Source organism: Cavia porcellus, unplaced genomic scaffold, assembly GCF_034190915.1.
Source record: "Cavia porcellus strain 051 isolate PalLab524CR breed Dunkin Hartley unplaced genomic scaffold, mCavPor4.1 scaffold_11, whole genome shotgun sequence".
Lineage (NCBI taxonomy): Eukaryota > Metazoa > Chordata > Mammalia > Rodentia > Caviidae > Cavia > Cavia porcellus.
The window spans coordinates 83,933,423-83,953,613 of record NW_026947494.1 but is presented as its reverse complement, the minus strand read 5'-3'; the positions used below and the strand labels follow the sequence as shown (position 1 = coordinate 83,953,613).

General features: G+C 45.9%; 1 protein-coding gene across 1 annotated transcript; it reads right to left on the bottom strand.

The window, feature by feature from the left end:
- Nucleotides 1-145: 145 nt before the first annotated feature.
- On the bottom strand, nt 146-19,969 carry Atp6v1e1 (ATPase H+ transporting V1 subunit E1). The gene is made up of 9 exons (XM_003461760.5): nt 19,784-19,969; nt 14,935-15,000; nt 12,267-12,376; nt 11,478-11,544; nt 9,498-9,587; nt 7,712-7,780; nt 5,264-5,358; nt 2,388-2,475; nt 146-561 (listed from the first exon to the last, which is right to left on the bottom strand). Exons 1-9 carry the CDS (start codon nt 19,814-19,816, stop codon nt 499-501), a joined length of 681 nt encoding a protein of 226 aa, XP_003461808.1. The 5' UTR covers nt 19,817-19,969; the 3' UTR covers nt 146-498.
- Nucleotides 19,970-20,191: the final 222 nt, after the last annotated feature.

The window sequence follows — 20,191 nt, the reverse complement described above, 5'->3', positions numbered from 1 at the left end:
GACAGGCCCTGAGCTCTGGGCTCAAGGGATCCCCCTGCCTCAGTCTCCCGAGCAGCTGAGACTGTAGGCACTGGCCACCACACCTGGCAGAACATATTCTCAAACCACAAGTCTGCAGTGACTTACATAAGGAATTACAATTAAATCCACATAAACCTTTTGTTTTAATAAATAAAGAATTTTCATGGTTTAGTTTTTAAATCACATTTACAGACGAGGAAAACTTCTAGGCCTAAAGAGGTAACGTACTGTGGGGAGGGGTACAGCTTCCACTTAAAGTACAGGGCCAGCATGCGTGTTGCTCTAGACAGGGGAGGAGTGCGGGGTGGGGTGGGGGCACGACAGGCTGAGGGGTGCACACTGAGTGAGCCCCTCCCACTGCTACCAAAAGGCGGCGTCAAGGGTAAAGGTGGAACCGTGGAGGGGCAGCGGAGAGGAAGCCACACAGAGAACCTTGCTTCTTCAGATGGCGCACAGGACAAACTCCACCTCTCCAAGCTAGTCCAGAAACTTCCTGTTTGCATTTGCACCAAACAAGGCTCCCCGAACCTCTGGCATCATCTGGAAAGAAAGAATAATAAGCACCACTGACTGGGGAACTTGTCAAGAGCTGCACCTCCGACCCTGGGCAGACAGCTGGAGGCTCAGGAGGCTCAGCGCACACAACTGGCCCCTTGCTCATCAGACATAGTGCGGGGAGACGTGACCAACCCATGCTGCTTACAGAAGTGAAAACAAAACTTGAAGTGCTGTCTCCGCCCTGTCTTGCTGCCATGGAGGGAGAAGAGAGGAACCCACGAGCAGTATCACCTCCTCAGGACCCCACACGGCCTCCACCCTTACACTACTGGGCGCCCACTGGTGCTGGCTGTGGGTGACTACGGAGATGAATACCAGATCGTGCTCACACACTCATGGTAATGACTAGTAAATCCTAAGGATTTTGAGGGGTACCTGAAATCAAACTCAAGGCCTCCTGCTTGCTAGGCTGGGACTGTGCTGCTAAGCTCTATCCTGGCCCCGTAGGAGGATGGGATTTCAAACTTCTCCCCAGTGCTGAGGAATTAACCCCAGGGCCTTTACACACCCATAGCTGCACTTAAAAATAACTTTCTCACCAAGTCACAGGCTGGCTTAAGCACAGAAGGTGAGTACCACACTGACTGCTTAGCTACCCCCCAAACCCTAAGGCTGTGCTGGGTCACAAGGCAGCCACCAGCAGCACGTGACTACTGCCCATTTGCCCCATGACTGGTGAGATGGAAAATCTTAGTGTGGTACTGAGTACAGAATCCACCAGGGCCTGGCGCGTGCAGAGCGGGCTCCAGCATGAAGCCCCACTCCCCACGGAGTGGGTTAAACACCAGGGGCCAGTGCGCTGGACTCACATTATCAAGTGATGACACTCACTCGCTTTGGTCATGAGATCAGCGTGCACCTCAGCAGGTTAGAGCCCGTGAGTTAGGAAGCAGCTCAGTGACAGCCACAGCAGTAGGCCACCGCTGCAGGAGGACGCCAGCATGGGCACTCTGCTGGCTCCTTTCCTAGAGGTGGACAGGGCTAAAGAGCGAGAAGCCTTCCTTCTAACACTGCCTTCAAATACTCCAGTTCTTGTCATTCCTTGTTCTGTTCATGTTTTTTTGTTTTGTTTTTGGTACCAGGGATCAAACTCATGACCTTGTGCTTACCAGGCAGGCACTTATGCTGCTGAGCTGTATCCCCAGCCCTTCTCTTTTTTAAAATGAGCTATATTTGGTGATATTTTAACTTGGTAACTTTATCACTATGTAATATATAAAGATGTGTTTAATATAGTCTTGGTTTGGGGCAGTAGCTCAGCAGCACGATGCCACCTGACAAGTAAGAAGTCCTGAGTTGGATTCGCAGTGTCTAAAAACACAACAAAAAACACTTATGCCTTCATTATGCAGTTGTAATCCGGCCTGGGATTTGTTCACATGTAGAGGGAAAGCACATACATGGAGACACACCCAGCTGTAAGCAACACAGATCACTTAAGTGGGTCTCCAAATTTTAAGACGATTTCTGTGAAATCAGAAAAACATCAGAGTTATACATGTAACCGAGTTTGACATCTTTCTGCTCCAGAGTGAGTGCGTCTCCGGCCTTGCTGGAGGCCGGTGGCAGGACTTCCCTGTTAGAGCTAAGCATCCCTGCACACAACCCCGGAGTAACAAGGCTGGGCTTAGACTCCAAACTCCACACAAGTGCCAGCAGCTTGGTAAATACCATCGCTTGCCTGACCCCCTTCCTTTTCAGAGAACAGAAGACGTGGAGGGCAAAACCCTCAATACCCACTCATGAATATGCCTTCTTGTGCCACTTCAGAGCTATCAGCAGCCTGGGTGACAAGCAGCCCCACTCACCTGCTGGGCTATGAGATCCAGCCGGCTCTCCAGGGTGTTGGAGACTTTTATTTTGCGATCCCCATTATAGATTTCAACTCCCCCAGCTCTACAAAGAACAGAGAAAATAACTTTGGAGGAAGGCAAACATATGTCATAATGACCCCCGCCCCCAAGAAAGTAGGCAGCACGAGCGGCTGACTTGAAATGAATTCAAAACACTTCTAAGCACTGAAGGTACCAGTGGCACTAACACGTCACTTTAAGTGACAGCACCTACCTTAACCCTAACAGCACCCCCCAACCCAATGAAAGGGGAGATTTCTCCTCTCTTCGTCTATACTGAAGCTGTAAAGCCCAAGGCGTCTTTAGAGCCACTTCCTGCCTGCAGCCTCACACTGTCACTCTTGGAGTGCCCCCAGTCAGCCCTCCCATCACCCTGGTCACCGCTTCCTGCATAGTCTCCAAGCACTGAAGGCATAAAACAAACATGTCAAACCGTTTCATAAGGAAACTTAAAAAGGATGAAATCCACTTACTACATAATGTTATCAAGTGTTTCTAGGAATGAGCAGCCCATCAAACAAATGCTAGAAAAGGTTTTGCAAGTTTTCTTTGGGAAAAAAAAATTTTTTTTTTTTGGCACTGGGGGTTGAACTACGTGCTCTGCCCTTTTTATCTAACGTTGAGACAGCAGTCACTGAGTTGATCAGGTGGGGCTCAGCCCTGCGATCCGCCTGCCCCAGCCTCCCAGAGTGCTGGGATTATGATTGTGCACCACTGTGCCTGGTTCTTTGGAAAATGTTGATAAAGATCATTGTGTTTTCTCTTCTTGCATCTCCCCAGTCTTCCCCTTTGTTTCATTTGCTTGTGGTTTTCCTAAACGGCCTGTATTCCTCCTAAAGGTCCAGCGGCTCCTTGCTGAAATCTTGCCTATATGAAGCGTTATGCTGTTTGCGTCGGGAGCAGAAGGAAGGAGCCCCAAGAATGGGCTGCCACCGCCCGTCAGTCTGCCCACAGGATTCCGGTCCTCTTGTTTAGCCTTTCCAGTGCTCTGTGAGTTGCAGTATACACACCACTTTACAAATAAGGAAATGGGCTTGAAGGATAAAATAAGCAAAATGAAGGGACGACCACCCTGCAGGGACTTTTTAAAGACATGGTCTTGGGGCTGGGGATTTAGCTCAGCGGCATAAGCGCCTGCCTTGCAAGCAGGCAGTCATGAGTTCGATCCCTGGTACCAAAAAAAAAAAAAAGAAAAAAAAAAAAAAAAAAGACATGGTCTTGCTATATAGTCCAGGCCAGACATGAACTCCTGCCTCAGCCTCCCAAGTGCTAGAATCTCAGGCGTGTACCACCATGCCTGGCTCTGACAAGCTTTACATGTCACTTTGCCTCGAATAAACCTATAAACCCTTACCAATTTGAAAGGCTTTGATTAAAAACACCGAAAGCACTGAATGTGGCTCTGAAACTGAAAGTGGTCTCCAGTTAGTGGGCAGTGCTGCCTGGCAAACCTCCTTCTGCTCATCCCTTGTGCTGACTGCATCTGTCCCACTAAGCAACCTTAGCACAGCTAATGCTGGGTTAGGCCTCAGTCCCTGCATTACAGACACTCAAAACACACCTGGCCCCAAGACCTCAGGGGAGGAACAGGGTCCCTCTCATTTGCTTTGCTGTACGAGGGTCTTTAATGGGACTCATTAGTCATCAGCCCCTGGACTGAGGCCTGACGCCTCACTGAAGTTTAATCACAAGTCCAAGGTTACAGCCAGGGGCTGGGTACACAGCTCCATGGCACAGCAAGTGCAAGGTCCTGAGGTGATTTCCAGTTCCAAAAAAACAAGATTATAGCTAGTACGTGGCAGAATGGAGAATCAGAGAAAAAGAGAGAGAAAAGAAGAAACAAATCTGAGCACATGTGAGGCCCTGGGTTTAATCGCTAGTGCACCAACAAAAGTCCCCAACTCCGATGATGTTCTCAGGTCTAGTCTCACACGCTCTACTACACATTGAGCATGTCTGTCCGAGGACTCTGTCCCGCGGGGCTCAGCAGAGCGGGCAGATGGCACCAGACACGTGACACACACATGACTTGGAGACCTTAGACCCACTCCGGTCAGGAGATCCTAACCCTGCCCAAAAGCACCAAAGTTACTGGGGTTAGTAACCAAAGTTACTAGACCAGGGCTGCCACCTTCTCAGTCAGTAAAACGCCATGGCTACGTGAAGCTCATTATGGGATAATTATGGGTATGCGTAGTGATCATTATTTTTCTGGTTTCTTTGGTTCAAATCCAGGTGCTTACCAACACTAGGCAAGGCGCATCGCACCCCAGTGTTGTTTCTGATGACTCCTTAGGAGCAGCCACCACCCAGCATTTGGAGGCTCAGAAAGGAGGATCTTGGGTTCAAAATCAGGCAAGATCCGCTCAAAAAAAAAAAAAAACAAAAGTGTGGTAACACACATCTGTAAGTCCCCACTCTGAAGGCTGAAGCAGGAAGTCTGACCCCAGCATTGGCAACAGAGTGAGATGATCTCAGGAGTGGGGTGGCCCTGGGGACGTAGCTCAGTGAGAAGCCTTGGGTTCAACCCCCAGTACCACAAAGAAAACAAAGATGTGGGGATTACCTTCCTCAGCACCCAACACGGACAGCTGTGCTACAAGAGAGCTGCATCCCTTAACTCAAAACGCAAAACTTTAAAAAGGCCCAGCCAGCACTTAGAAGGCTGACGCAGGAGAACCACTGACAGGCTAAGGCCAGCAGGGGCTACATAGGGAGACCCTGTCTCAAAAATAAAAGGAAAAGAAAAGAAACAACAAGAAGGACAAAGAAAAAAAAGAGAGAGAGAAAGAAAAGCAGGAAGGAAGGACCAATGAACAAACACTTCTTACATGTCCTCAGGCAGGTAGGCCTCCTGATCAATTTGAACATCAACATCTTTCTTGGTGGCAATTTTGTACATAGGGATTGCTTTTTGCACTGCAGCCTGAAAAACAGAAAAGAATGAAATATTAAAAACAGAAGAAGGATGAAAGATTGAACGAACTATAGAGCAGATACTGCAAACAAGTTAAAAAAAAAAAAAAACAATATACAAGCAAGGGTTAGCCTTCTAATCTTAAACACACAGCAGCAAGACTCTCAAAAAAAGTTAAATAAGTTAAAAAATTTAAAGATGCTCTGCTAGGGGCTGGGGATTTAGCTTGGGGCTGGGGATTTAGCTCGGCGGCATAAGCGCCTGCCTTGCAAGCAGGCAGTCGTGAGTTCAATCCCTGGTACCGATAAAAATGAAAAAGACAAAAAAAAAAAAAAGTGCTCTGCTAATAGGAATGAAAACTGGTGCTACACGGGGGAGGGGGTAAAAAGACAGCCTGCACGTGGGAGGGATGAAAGGCAGGGTGTTCCTGTGACACCCAAAGGGCCCGGCAGCTAGCTAAGCAGGGCAGGGAGAGACTGCAGCTTTGAAGAGCAGGAAGACATTATCAGCTGAGCAAGAGCACTAGGGCTTTCAAGGGAGCTGGGACTGAGAAGAGAGTACGTATGTTCTTTTTAAGACATATGCAATTTCTGTCACACTGGGAATAAACCATGGGCTTCACACATGGTAAGCAGATGGTTCACCACCTGGCCACACCCCCAAGCCAGTGCTGACCCCTAAGTCTAGTACTGACAGTCACAAAGGAGAGGGTGACAGCAAACTTAAGAAAGTGGTGCTACTTTATGTCATCAGAATAGATAACAGCCAGGAGAGGGCACACTTGTAGTCCCGGCTACTGGCCAGGGCAAGGCCAGAGGGCCGCCTGTACCCAGAGCTCATGGACAGTGCGGATAATGCAGCAAGACCTGGCACCAAGAAAACAAGACAGAAGAAAACCCACGGGCACCAACACACAAGCACTGACGACGACGGGTTTGGCTGGGGAGACACTGACCAACACGGCTGATGGAAGAATTGAGATACTTTCTCCAGGGACCAAACCCAATTACCCACAGTCCAACTCCTCTGGCTCTGGTGAACAACTAATGAGCAAGAGGAAGGACTCAGGAAGGTACCTGCATTTCTTTTTTATTTCTTTTTTCCAAGTCCATTTTATTTCAAGGAGAAAAAAAGAAAAAAAGCTAAAATTTCAAAAGGCGTCAATCAGGGGCAACAATGGTACACACACTGTGTACTGTCACCCCAAATCATTCACCCAGAGCACAGGACAGGAGTATTCAGGTGTCCAAACAATACCAGCACAAATTTTTCTCTTCAGTGAACTTAAATCAGTAGTATAACCATCTTCACTATTTTTATTTGTCTTTTTGAGACAGGGTCCTGCTATGCAGTTCAGGCTGGCCTTGAGCTCACTTTGTAGCCCAGGCTGGTCTCGAACTCACAACGATCCTCCTGCCTCAGCCTCCTGAGTGCTGGAATTACAGGCTTGAGCCACCACGCCCAGCTTCTTCACTATTTTTTATGTATGTATACATACATATGTACCTATGTTGTTTCAGCCTCTTACACTAATGAGACAATACAATGTTTACAGGTGTGTTTTATTTACTTCATTAATGAGTATTGTCTCAAGTTGCATCCATATAAAATAAACTGGAGTTTATTCCTGTTTATGGCTAAATAGTACTCCACTGTATAAAAATACCACAGTTTTATCCATCCCTCTGTACTTGCACTTCTATCAACAGAGAAACGATATCCCAATAACCAGAAGGTGAAAATGACCCAAGCATCATCATTGGAGGAATGGATAAGCAAAATGTAGCTATGTATGATGAGGTATTATTAGTCTTAAAAGGGAATGAGGCCGGTATAATGGTTTATGCATAATCCCAGCATTCCCATAGGCTGAGACAGGAGGATCGAAAGTTCCAGCCCAGTCCAAGCAGTTTAGCAACTTAATCTCAACTTATCTCAAAACAGTAAGTTTTTTTGTTTTGTTTTTTTTGGTGCCAGAGATCAAACTCACAACCTCGTGCTTGCCAGGTAAGCACTTAGGCCACAGAGCTAAATCCCCGGTCCTTCAAAATATTAAGGTTTTTTGGGGCTGGAGATTTAGCTCAGTAAGGTTTTTTTCTTTTCTTTTTTTTCTTTCTTCTTTTTTTTTTTTTTTTTTGTCTTTTTCGTTTTTATCGGTACCAGGGATCGAACTCACGACTGCCTGCTTGCAAGGCAGGCACTTATGCTGCTGAGCTAAATCTCCAGCCCCTCAAAATGGTAAGTTTTTAAAAAAAGGCTGAAGACAGATCTGTGTAAATGCCCAGGGTACAACCGCAGTACTACAAAATAAATAAATAAGCAAGTAAATACATAAATAAATTCCCCCTCCCAAGTACTTTACCTTTACCAAAGGGAAATCTTGCTTCCTGCACCGCACAATCATTCGGGGCTCTAACAGCTGGTACAAACCCTGTAAGAAACAATCAGGAGAAAAGAAAAAAAAAAAGGATCAGGCATCACCAGGGGAAAATGCAGACTACCTCTAACACACCTTCACTGTGGCACAGGGAGAACTGGGACCCCGTAAGCACAGAGGCGCAGAGGCCAGCGCCAGGGTATGACAGGGCACAGCCTGATGAACAGACCAGTGCTGAGGGTTCAGCCCACTCTATCAACCACACGCTTCGACCACACGCTTCGTCCTCAGCATGAGTCAAACAAGGGTTCACAGCCTCACGCTAAGCAATGACAGCTGAAGCAAATGGTAAAAAAATCAAACTGAGGTAGTTGAAAACTGAAGGCTGCAAGATCTGAGCCTCACCTTCTAGAGGACAGTGAGACTGTCAGAGTGATACACCGGGAAGCCTCAATCTCATCCATTTGGCCTCCGCCCCGTTTTCCTTTACTATGCTCCAGTGTAGCAGGGGGGTTTTTGGTACTGGGAAGTGAATTCAGGACCCTGTACTTGTAGATGGGTGCTTATCCACTGAGCTGGATCCCCGGCCTCTTGCAATATGGTTCAGGCTCACCTTGAACTCACTATGTAGCCCAGGCTGGTCCTGAATTCACAGTGACCCTCATGCTTTATCGGTACTGGGGATCAAACTCACGACCATGCGCTTGCAAGGCAAGCGCTTATGCTGCTGAGCTAAATCCCCAGCTCCTCTTTATCCTTATTTCGTTATAGACAAAGAAGAAAGAACAAACCGCATAAAGTCATTCAAAATCTGGCCTCCTGAGTGCTGGGATTACAGGCGTGTGCCACCGTGCCCAACTTTTAATTTTTTCTTTTTTCTTTTTGGAAACAGGGTGTTATAGTTTGTGTCTGGATGTTCCCCTCAAGCCTCATTGCAGTCATGGGAGGCTTTCAAAGGCAGCTGATTCTAGTGTTTGTGATTGGTCCGCTGTCTAGTGCTGGGATTGGCAGTGTGAGTGCTGCATCTGCCCTGGGGCAGGGAGCTTGCACACAATGTGAGTGAGGGAAAGAGGCGTGCTTTCCCATTTTGCTCTTGTTGGCATTGGCATCTGCTGGAGCCGCCACGAACTGCTGCCCCTCAGCCACGCCACCTTGCTCTGGAGCCTGCTGATTATGGACTGAAACCTTCACTGACTGTGAGCTAAATTAACCTTCCTTCCTTAATTTTGGGTGCTGGGTATTTTGTCTCAGCAATGAGAGAAAAATAACCAAGACTCAGGGTACTGCTTGGTCACCTGGGTTGGACTTGGCTCAAAGTTGTAATTCTCCTGCCTCAGCTTCCTAAGCCCACCAGTGTGGGCTGTCACACCTGTGCCTCAAACAAAGTGGAGGCAAGGAAAACAGTCAGGATGAGGAAACAGAAAAAGAGCTGGTGTCTAACAGAACTGAAATTTTCTTTTTTGGTTTCTTGAGACAGGGTCCCACTATGTAATACAGGCTGGCCTTGAACTGGGCGACCCTCCTGCTTCAGCCTCCCAAGTGTCAGGATTACAGGTGTGTGCCACCTTGCCTGCAGATCCTATGACTTTCTTAGTATGACCACACATGGTAGATGTGGCTTGTAATACCTGGCACACACCAGGTTTGGTGGCACATGCCTATAATCTCAGCACTAGGGAGGCTGAGTACAGGAGAATCACCAAGAGTTTGAGGCCAGCCCAAATCACATGGCAAGACCCTGTCTCAAAAGGAAAACAAAAAGAGAGAATACCTGGAGCACCAGTCCATCCAGTAGTACTTGGTACCTGGTTGTATCTTTTACCACCTTGCTGAGTCTCTGCTTTGCTTCAGTTAGCAGGTCCTGCAAAGAGTAGAAAACAGAAGTTCTGTGCACATCAGAGTAGTTAGGTCAGGAAGCCATGCAAGGCCTCACTTCAAGGTCCATGCTCAGGCAGGGGCTAGAACACCCTGGCGCGCCCAGATGGCTCAGCATGGCAGAGCACCCATGTAACGCAGCTTCGAGAGCAATCTGTTGGGATGGTCTGATGAAACTGTGCCTTTCTTTCTGTGGTCCCGGGGACAGAACCCAGAGCCTTGTGCATGCTGTACCTTACTCTACCCAGCTCCAGCCCCACTCTACTTGGCCTCAGCCCCAACTTTTTATTACAATACTGCATGCTGCAAAATATCTGAGAATAGATCAAAACAGCAACAACTAGTCTTTGGGAGGCCAGATTTTGAATGACTTTATGCAGTTTGTTCTTTCTTCTTTGTCTATAACGAAATAAGGATAAAGAGGAGCTGGGGATTTAGCTCAGCAGCATAAGTGCTTGCCTTGCAAGCGCATGGTCGTGAGTTTGATCCCCAGTACCGATAAAAAAAAAAGGATAAGGATAGGCGATAAAAAAAAAAGGATAAGGATAGGCGTGGCAGTGCACACCTGTGGTCCCTGCGTTCTGGAATCACAAGTCTGAGGCTAGCCTAGGCTACATAGTAAGAGTTCAAGCCGATCTGACTACACAAACAAGACCTTGCAGCCAGGCGTGGTGGCTCACACCTATAATCCCAACACTTGGGAGGCTGAGGCAGGAGGAATTGTGGTGAGTTCCAGACCAGCCTGAACTGCATAGTGAAACCCTGTCTCAAAAACACAAAAAAAAGAAAAAAGAAAAAAAGACAAAAAAAAGAAAAAGACCTTGCTCAAAAAAATGGAAACTGTAGAGCCACACATGGCCAGCAAGATGATACTACCAATGGGAAAGACAATCGTTATCATCTTATAGGAACTCGGTTTTTTTCTTCTTTTTATCCTTGAGATAAACTTGGGGAAAAAAAATTACCTGTTTACAAAGAGGAATGACTGCCCATTTAAGACTCCCTCCCCCAATACTAGGGACTGAATCCCGAGTCTTTGCAACTCACCTACATCCCCAGTCCTTTTCAAATTTTGAGGCAGGGGTCCCACTAAGCCTGAACTTGCAATCATCCAGCCTCAGCCTGAGTGCTGGGATTACAGGTGCATGCTACCATGCCCAGTTCGTAGGGAATGACTTGTCACTTTCCTTGCAACCTGGTTATTGTTGGCACACAGGAAAAGCATGCATTTCTCTGCATTCTCTCTAGAGCCCAGTAACTTTCCTGGATGAATTACTAGTTCTGCATGGATAACTGTACCTGCAAAAAATGGTAATTGATTCTTCCTTGCCAGTACTTACCTTCATTCTCCATTTCAGGAATCGAAGGCCTCCACAGCAAGGAGTAATCGAGAAACACAGGTACCTGTGTGGTTCCTGAATACAAGAACTTCCTGGGCAAAGCGCTGTGCTCTGTAGGTTTCTGTCCTCTTCCTTGTGTGACTAACACACTTCCCCTCCTCTTCCTGGTTCTCATGTTTCCCATGTTACACTTAGCCCACACTCTCATACCATGGGCCGTGCCGATGTCCAGCCACAGAATAAAGCCCCAGTGTTTCTCTGCAAGAGCCAGTAGCCACTCACCCTGCCCATCTCCACCTCCCACACGTGTAGGACTCAGGAGAGCCTCACGCTCTGCTTGGTCAGAAAAGCCCTTGAGGTCAGGGCCTATCTCTGACTTACGTGTGCACCTATCACACATAATACCCAGTGGGATCGGCATGAACAAATGCCACTGAAAATGATTCTCTGACCCTTGATGGTAGCCAGGGACTTGGTGTAATGGGCAAATGAATAAATATTTTATAATTTTATAACTGACAGATCTAATTACTCACAGTGATAAGATCATCTCTTGCTCTGAGGACTTTCAGCCTTGCTTGATTCATCAAGTTGGACATCTTACTGCAAAGTCAAGGGACAATAGTATCAGGGCACCCCACAGCAAACAAAAACCAGAGGGAAAAAATACAGCGCCCTCCTGTGTACGAATTTAATAAGCAACAAAGTGCTCTCTTCCTAACAACCCAAGGGATCTGCACTGAGATAGATTTAAAGGTTTCTCTCAACTTATTTTCAAAAGGACAGCGGGCATGGTGGTTCATGCCCATAATGTAATCCTGGCACTCGGAAGGCTGAGTCAGGGAGATTACCTCAAATTCAAGGCCATCCTGGACTACAGAAGAGACCCTGTCTCAAAAATGAAAACCAAGGACATATTTCAGGCGTGCTTACCATGTGGCTAGGACTTGCACATTAGTGTTTTCAATTTAATCTTTCAACACCCGCATGAGGGAGGAGGATGGAGCTCAGTGGTCACGTCCCTTGCCTAGCAGGAGCACAGCCCCAGCACCACAAAAGGAAAGCCGCCTCGGTCTTCAAAAGGAATGAGAAAGCAGTTGAATTGCTTTCCCAGGTCAGCAAATAGAGACAGGGTGGCTAAGACCTGGACTCCAAAGTGCCTGCTGCTCTCTTCTCACTGACCATCTGGGGGTGGCTGAGAGGTGGTGCAGGGCTGGGCCCGGCCATCACCCAGGTGGAGCCAGTCCCCGGGACCCATCTGCAGCTCTGCTCACTCCGGGGGCTCCTCAGCTCTGCCTCCCCGCCCTTGACCATGCTCCACCTACATTTTCTTCTGCTGCTCGATCTGCTTCTCCTTCTTCTCATAGTACTCCATTATCTTCAGTCTCTGGGTTTGCACGAGCCTACCCTTCTCAATGTTGAATTCTTCTTCTGCCTGTGAGGGAACAGATTAACACGGATTCATTTTAAAAACCACATTAATTCATGCATTTAGATCTTGGCAAACGCTTTTTTTTTTTTTGAGATAGGTTGGCCTAGAACTCACTATGTGGCCCTGGCTGGCCCTGGACTTAGGCAATTCCCCTGCCTCCGCCTCCAGACTGCTGGGATGACAGACGTGCACCACCACACCCTGCAGTGTTGGTAAAGGATATGGTCCCTTATTTATGATCACTTATTTCACATCTAAAACCGAAGTTATTGTGATGCTCATCTTCAAATTGCCAATTTATTTGCAAAGAACAACCAGTGCTTTTTACCATAAATAATGAACCAGGAAAGTAAAAATTTTAATCAAGGATTACAGTACCCAAATTAGGAGTGCTGGACCATGGCTGTAATCCCAGGACTCTGGGGGGCTGAGGCAGGAGGATTACAAATCCAAGCCCTGCCAGGGACAAAGCTAAAAGAGAAAACGAAATGAAGGGGAGATAATATAGCTGAGTGTGAAAACCTGGGATTCCCACTCCAGTATTGAGCCTTCTCAAAAAGCGCTACCCGGGCCCAGAGGTATGAAAGGTGTAATCAGATCTTGTTCATGACGGGGGGGGGGGGGGTGTCACATAAACGGTATGTTCTATAGCTCACCTTTCTTAGTCACAGGCTAATAATGAAAAGAACCCAGAATTGGGTTTACTGCCTACAAAGTTTGCTCAGTAACTTCAGTCTTAATGACCTGTCTTGTAAATGCAATGATTAAACACAGTATTCTTCTGTTAGCTGGAAAAATATGCCAAGTTTAAGAATCCCTTCTAAATTATAAATTATACAAACACACACTACTGGTTTCATTTAGTGCAAATTACTGAGTGGACACAAAAATGTTTTGGTAATGTATTAAGTAACTATGATTTTCAAGCAGTAAGGAATTAGGATTATGGGAAATTTAGCTAAAATTACTAATTCAGAGGTTTACGCCTGACACAGGCACTTACAAAAATTTAAGATAAATGCCTTGGGCTGGGATTATAGCTCAGCAGCACCAATTCCCAGTACCAAAAACAAACCAGCCAAAAAAGGGGATAAATGCCTAATCCTAGCACTCTGAAGGCTGAGGACTGCTACAAATTTGAGGCTAGCCTGAGCTACATAGTGAGTTCAAGGCGACCTTGAACTACATAGGGAAACCCTGTCTCAGAAAACCAAAAAGAAAAAAAAGAAAAGAAATGATAATTGGTACAAATAATGTACAACCAGAAATATCTGTAATTTAAAATTTTTTTTATTTTTGTAAAACTGGGGATTGAAAAAAAATCCCCCATCCTCAGAACGGAAAAAAAAAAAAGAATTTTCAATGCTGACAGACTTAGCTGTGGTTCACCTTTAATGCCAGCACTCTGGCAGGCTGAGGCAGGAGGATGTAATTTTTTTTTCCCCCATTCTATTCCATGGGAAGGAGGATATAATTTTGAACCAGCCCACATAACTTAGCAGGATCCTCTCTCCAAATAAAAAATGAGGGGCCAGGGATGTAGCTCAGTGGCACAGGTGCCTGCCTGGCAAGCGCAAGGTCCTGAGTTTGATTCCCAGTACCAAAGAAATAAAATTAAATTAAATTTAAAAAGGGCTGAGAATCTAGCTAAGTACAAGTCCATGAGTTCAATCCCCTGTACTGGGGGAAAAAGAAGAAAAAAAAAACCTGTAAGTGGTGTCACTTCTGTGATCTGCTCACTCTGTAGCCCAGGATGGTCTCAATCTTGCAACAATCCTCCTGCCTCAACCTTCTGAGTGCTGGTATTACAGGCATGTACCATCAGGCCTGGTTAGGGCTCTCATTTTATACTGAATATACCGGCAAAGTTCACTTTTTTCAACTCTGTCTTTTTTCTTTTTTTGGTAATGGGGATCGACATGATCTTGCACTTGCCAGGCAGACTCTTGTGTCACTGAGCTAAATCCCCAGACCCTACAACACACTCTTATTAGAAAAGCAAGACAAAAACAAAGTATTATAGCCCTAGCCAACTATGACAATAATCACAGGTGCTAAATGTCTGAATTCTGAATTCCATGAGAAAATGAACCCATCTATTACTTTTCTACCCATAACAAAATTCAGGACACTTATTAGCAATCAGGAAAGATAGAAAAATTACTCATTCTTTTTCTTTTTAACTTGCAATGAGGGTTGAACCCAAGGCCTCCTGTGTGCCAGGCAAGCACAATACCACTGAGTCAATCTCAGCCCATTAAATTCAACATTAAAGATACAGACATGGCCTTATGAGTCCTACATGATGTACTGTTTTAGTCTTTATGAGACGGGGTCTCGCAATGCAATTCAGGCTGGCTTTGAGCTCACTTTGTAGCCTAGGCTGGTCTCAAACTTGCAAGGATCCTCCTGCCTCAGCCTCTGGAGTGCTGAGATTACTGGCTTTGCCATCACACCCAATACATGACGTACTGTTAAACAATTATAACCATGACATTGCTTAGCAAAACAAAGCAGTAGAAAACTTTGATAACTTCTTAAAACTAGAAAGTAGAACTCACCTTTGCATCTATTTCTTCAGCTTTCTCATTGGCTTCTTGTTCAATAAAAGCCATCATATGCTTAATCTGTAAGAAAAACACTAGTTTTGAATCAAAATGGGAAGAAAACATAGTTTCAATCTTTTCTGATTTATTCAATAATTACCAGTTAAGTGCAGGCCACATGGCAATCACTGAATACAGGATAAATGAGACAGTTTCTGCCTGCAGGAAAATCTACAATTTGCAATTTTTTCCAGCACATGGGCACACATTTAACCACACAGACAAACAGCCCTGTCCAGCGCTCCAGGACCTGAACTGTTTGAGAGGACACTCCCACACCTTCTCCACTTCACTCCTGCAGCCAGTGCTCCTCTCTTCCCCACTCTAACAAAGCCTGTTCAAAAGCCACCTCCAGGGGCAGCACAGGCCTGTGAGCTCAGCACTCGGGAGGCTGATGCAGGAGGACTGCAAGTTTGAGCCCCCCCCCCCCCCCCCGTAACTGAGTGAGGCCCTGTCTCAACATAAAACTTTTACAGGGGCCACGGATGCAGCTCAGTGCAGAAAATCGGGTTCAACTGGCATGGGGGAGGGGCACTCCTATTTACCCTGTCAACACACCTCGATCCAATACCCCCCAAAGTGACCTTAATCCCTTTGTCCCTGAGCGCCACTACTGCCTCACTAGATATGGCCACCAGCATGCCTTCCTGGAGATCTTGCCTAGGCTTCTGTGACTTCCTCTCTTCTCCCCTTCTAGTCTGCTGTATGGCTATACCCTCCTTCCTCCGGCCCCTAGACAGCTTTTTCGGGAGAGTGCCCTTTTCACAATAACCCACAACAAGTCTCACCTAACCACAGTCTCTCCCTCTCCACCTCCCCTGTCACCTCCATGCTGGGCTTAGTCCAAGCTGGGTCCTTACAGCCAATCACCAAGTCTGACTGAGTCTCTCTTTCAATATTTTTAAAATCTATAGGTCTGGGGATTTAGCGTGGCATATGTGCCTCTCCAGGAATCACCAGGTCCTGAGTTTGATCCCTGGTACCAAAAGAAAAAAAAAATCTGCCCGCAGCTCTTCAGAGGCACTAACTAACTGCTGCCATCTCCTCTGTTAAATTATCATCACAATGCCCAAATAGCTCCCTGCTTCCAGCCCTGCTCCTTGTTTCATCTACTCTACGCTGCAAGCAGAGATGCTTTAAAAATGCTGGGTGGAGGTGGGGAGTGGAACATGCCTATAATCCCAGCTCTTGGAGGCTGAGGCAGGAGGGTTGTCATGAGTTTGAAGCCAGCCATAGTGAGTTCACAGCTGGCCTGAATTACGCGGCAAAACCCAGTGCAGAAAACCAAAAAAAAAAAATTTTTTTAAGTGCCAGGTTCTCCTGTGTCCCTCCACCCTTAAAATAAAGTGCAGATTTTATTTTATTTTTTTGAATTAAAAAAAAATTTTTTTTTGTCTTTTTCCTTTTTATCGGTACCGGGGATCGAACTCACGACAGCCTGCTTACAAGGCAGGCGCTTATGACACTGAGCTAAATCTCCAGCCCCAAAGTGCAGATTTTAGAAGGTACGTCATCTGATGCTGTCTTACTTTTCCAGCACCATGTGAAACAAACCCTGTACTACTCACAGCTCTTCAGGCTTTTCGTTCCTTTAGTCCCTAGAGCTTATCTTTTTTTCTTACCTGACATGACAAAGACACTCCTCTTTCACCTCTTCATTTTCCTAACATCTCAGACCCAGCTTAACTACTACCTCCTTTGTGAAATCTTTCCTAAACTTCCCACCATAACCACCTGGGCAAGTTGCTACTTCCATTGCCACAGTGACTAAACACCTTTCCACAACTAAATTACCAGGCTGAGAACCTGTTCAATAGGTTTGGAGCACAACGGAAGCATAGTCTACTGTAGGCTTCTAAAAGGAGTTTAGGCTGGGCAGGGTAAACACCCCTGTAATCCTGGTACTTGGGAGACGGAGGCTGGAGGATCTCTGTGAGCTCGAGGCTAGCCTGCACAACATGGTGAATTCAGGGTTAACCTAAACTACATAGCGAGACCCTGTTTCAAAAAAAAAAAAATCTGACCAAAGGATATAGCTCAGCAGCACAGTGCCTGCCTGGCGAGCAAGTGGTTTTGAACTGAATTCCAGGCACTGGGGAAAAAAAATCAGTAGAAACAACAACCTGACCTGGGGCAAGGGCTCAGTGGTACAGGGTGTGCCTAGCACACGCCAGCCCTGGTTCAATCCTAGCGCCACCACTGAGAAGTAAAAATAAAGATACTCATTCTTTTAACAAAATTCTTAGCAGCTACAGTAGACTTGGGTAGCTAACATACTCAAAATCTATTTCACAGATTATACAACATTTACAAAATCTCGTGTCTTGGAAAACTTGAGGTCACAGTTGGAGTAATGGACTCAGAGGTGCATCTAGGGAAAAATCACCGATGAACTCTCACTCCCAGGGGCAGTGAACGGTCAGACAGAGGAGTGGAGTCTCCACTTGTTCTGTTTGAAGCCAGATAACCCCTGTCTGGAATTTTAGGGAAGTTTAATTAGGGCTGGGCTCAGAGCACTTGACTGGTAAGTGGGAGACACCAGATGAGAGGGGGTGGCAGATGAGTAGTGTAACCAGACGTACCCAAACTGGTATTCATAAATGCTACAAAACACTTGTACAATCTCTAAAGGTGAACCCATTCCAACCTGCACTAGCTGCTTCCCTCACTCTTGTTGGACTCCCGGCTACCAGATTTGACTAGATCTGCCCAGCAGATGCGGTCACTCAAGTCAGAGAAGCCTATTTTGACAGTCAATAGGAATTCCAGGCAAAGAATCAGCCCAACCTCCTAGGGACATTTAACTCTACCCCCAAGGCAGAAAACCCTCTCCTTTTAAATTTTTCTTTCTGCTAATCCAGTAAATTAAAAAAAACAAAACAAAACTTTTTTTTTTGTATTTTTACCAGTACCAGGGATCGAACTCATGACCCCCTGCTTGCAAGGCAGGTGCTTATGCCACTGAGCTAAATCCCCAGCCTCCCAAATTTTTTTGAGTCATGTTCCTTCAAAGCTTTTATAAAATCATGGACTGGGTGTGTCGTTCAGTGGAAGAGTGCTAATTCAGCATACACAAAACCGTTTGATTCCCCCGCACCACAAAACCAGAAAACCAAATTCTGTCTCATGGAGTTTACATGTAGGATGCTGGGGTATGGACAATAATCAAGATTTCTTCATCCTTTCCGTTTTACATAAAGTAAAAACGACTCTGATATTGAGTACAAGGTCATACATTGCTTTACACCTGCACAACACTAGTCCTGTAAAAGCCTTACTCTTAGTACAAAAAGACACAAAGGAACAAAAGGAAGAAGGGAATTAGTATGACGACTGCTAAAACCATGTGGAGAGGCCAGCTGTGGAGACACATGCCTGTGATCCCAGCACTTGAGAGGCTGAGACAGAAGGAACACCGTGGGTTTCAGGCCAGTCTGGACTACATAATGACCTGGAGCTAGCCTGAATTACAGGGTAAACCTATCTCAAAAACACAAAATAAAGCAGCATGTGGAAGGGACTGTACTTTGCTGCTGTGCCAAATTAAAGTTTTTCCTATGCTCAAAATCAGAAACAGTAATAAATGCTTAAAGGCATCACATTCTACAAAGGTAAGGCAGATTTCTTAAACTTCTCCATAGATGCTATTTTTGTCATCCCTACTTCCCGTTATTTACACAAATCCAAGAAAAATTAACCTCTTCGATTTTCTTGTACATATTACATTAAAAAATAAAATGAAGTGACATTTTTTCAAAGGAATAGAAACATTGAAGGAACATTTTATTGCTCATTTAAGATTCAGAAGCCAGTGTGCTTTAGTCAGAGAATTTTCCTATTCCTTGGAAAAAGCAGGCTTAGTTCTCTAATCCTTGCAAATGTAAAATTGCAGCCTTAAATTTTCTTCTCTGGGAAAACTACTGATTACTAAATGCAACGACTGATGTTTCAGGATGTCAATTAGCAAGACAAGTGGAAACCACTTTTTCTCTTGTTCTAGCTCAATCAAGACAACTATATCCTCCCCAAAGGCTTCTGTCTTACACTATTCCTTTTTTTGAGAGAAGGGGTCGTCTAGCCACGTGGACCAGGCTGGCTTTAAACGCCTAGTTGGGACTACAGGTGCGAAGTCAGGTTCCTTAACGCCCGCAAACTTGCAGGCATGACACATTTTCAAACACTGAACAAGTTAACCCAGGACTGATTATACACTTTCAAAATCGATGTAATTTCACGACTTGCATAACAATTTTTTCCATTATCTTTTGGCTCACCTACTTCGTGCCAAACACTGGTAGGTGCTTGGGCTTACAAATGTGAGAAAAAGAGATTTTTGCATTAGACAAATATTAACGTACAAAGTAGATTCACTAGCTTCATAACGATAGAGGAGACTCCTCAAGATGAAGATTAACAATTGACATTAGAATATCGGAAGCTGCGCTCTAACCTTAGTACGGTTTCTTCCCCATTACATACAGTGAGCCTTTCCCTAATATATTAAGTGACGGCTGTTTTAGATTCTTGTGCAGATCCCTGCCAGGTTAAGCACAATGAGTACCCCAGGAAAACGGACCGCTGAAGCGGGAGCAAAGCCCGAGAGTCTGCGCCTAGGACCGGAGCAGAAGTCTCACGAGCTGCGGGGCAAATCTCCGTCCTGTGGAGGAAGCACTAGGCCCAGGCGGCCGGGGTGACCGACTCTGCAGTAATCGGGCCGCCCAACGCTCGCGCCCTCCCAGAGCCAGACCCAGTCCACCACCCCCAGACTGCCCACGGCTTCGCGATGTCAAACCAAGCCCCTCACCTGCTTTTGTACATCAGCATCGCTAAGGGACATGGCGAAGGTGACACAAAGCCGGTAGGCAACTGGTTTTAGCTTAGTTTTATACGAAGCGGTAAGTACAAGTAGGAGAAGAAAATTCGGCGCAGCTTTTGGCTTCCTTTACTTTATAACCAAGGCTTCCGGTTCCTGACACGTGACCATGATCAGCCAATAGGAGAAGAAGACCGAAAAGTCCCGCCCTTCCCCGAGCTGGGCGCATGCCCAGGTGTCTCCCCCGACTCATCCATTCTCGTGACCTTTTTTTTTTTTTTTTTTTTTTTTTTTTTTTTTTTTTTGCGACAGGGCCTAGCTATATAGTTAGCTGTCCTTGAGCACACTAAGTGACCCAAGGTGGCCTCAAATTTACGGGCGATCCTCACAGCCTCCCAA

Coding starts and splice junctions, on each gene's coding strand:
- Atp6v1e1 (XM_003461760.5), bottom strand. CDS start 19,816: ATGTCCCTTAGCGATGCTGATGTACAAAAGCAG. Junction 9,588..11,477: donor CAAGAGATGATCTTATCACT/GTGAGTAATTAG, acceptor TACTCTTTGCAG/GACCTGCTAACTGAAGCAAA. Junction 7,781..9,497: donor TGGATGGACTGGTGCTCCAG/GTATTCTCTCTT, acceptor TGTTTCTTACAG/GGTTTGTACCAGCTGTTAGA.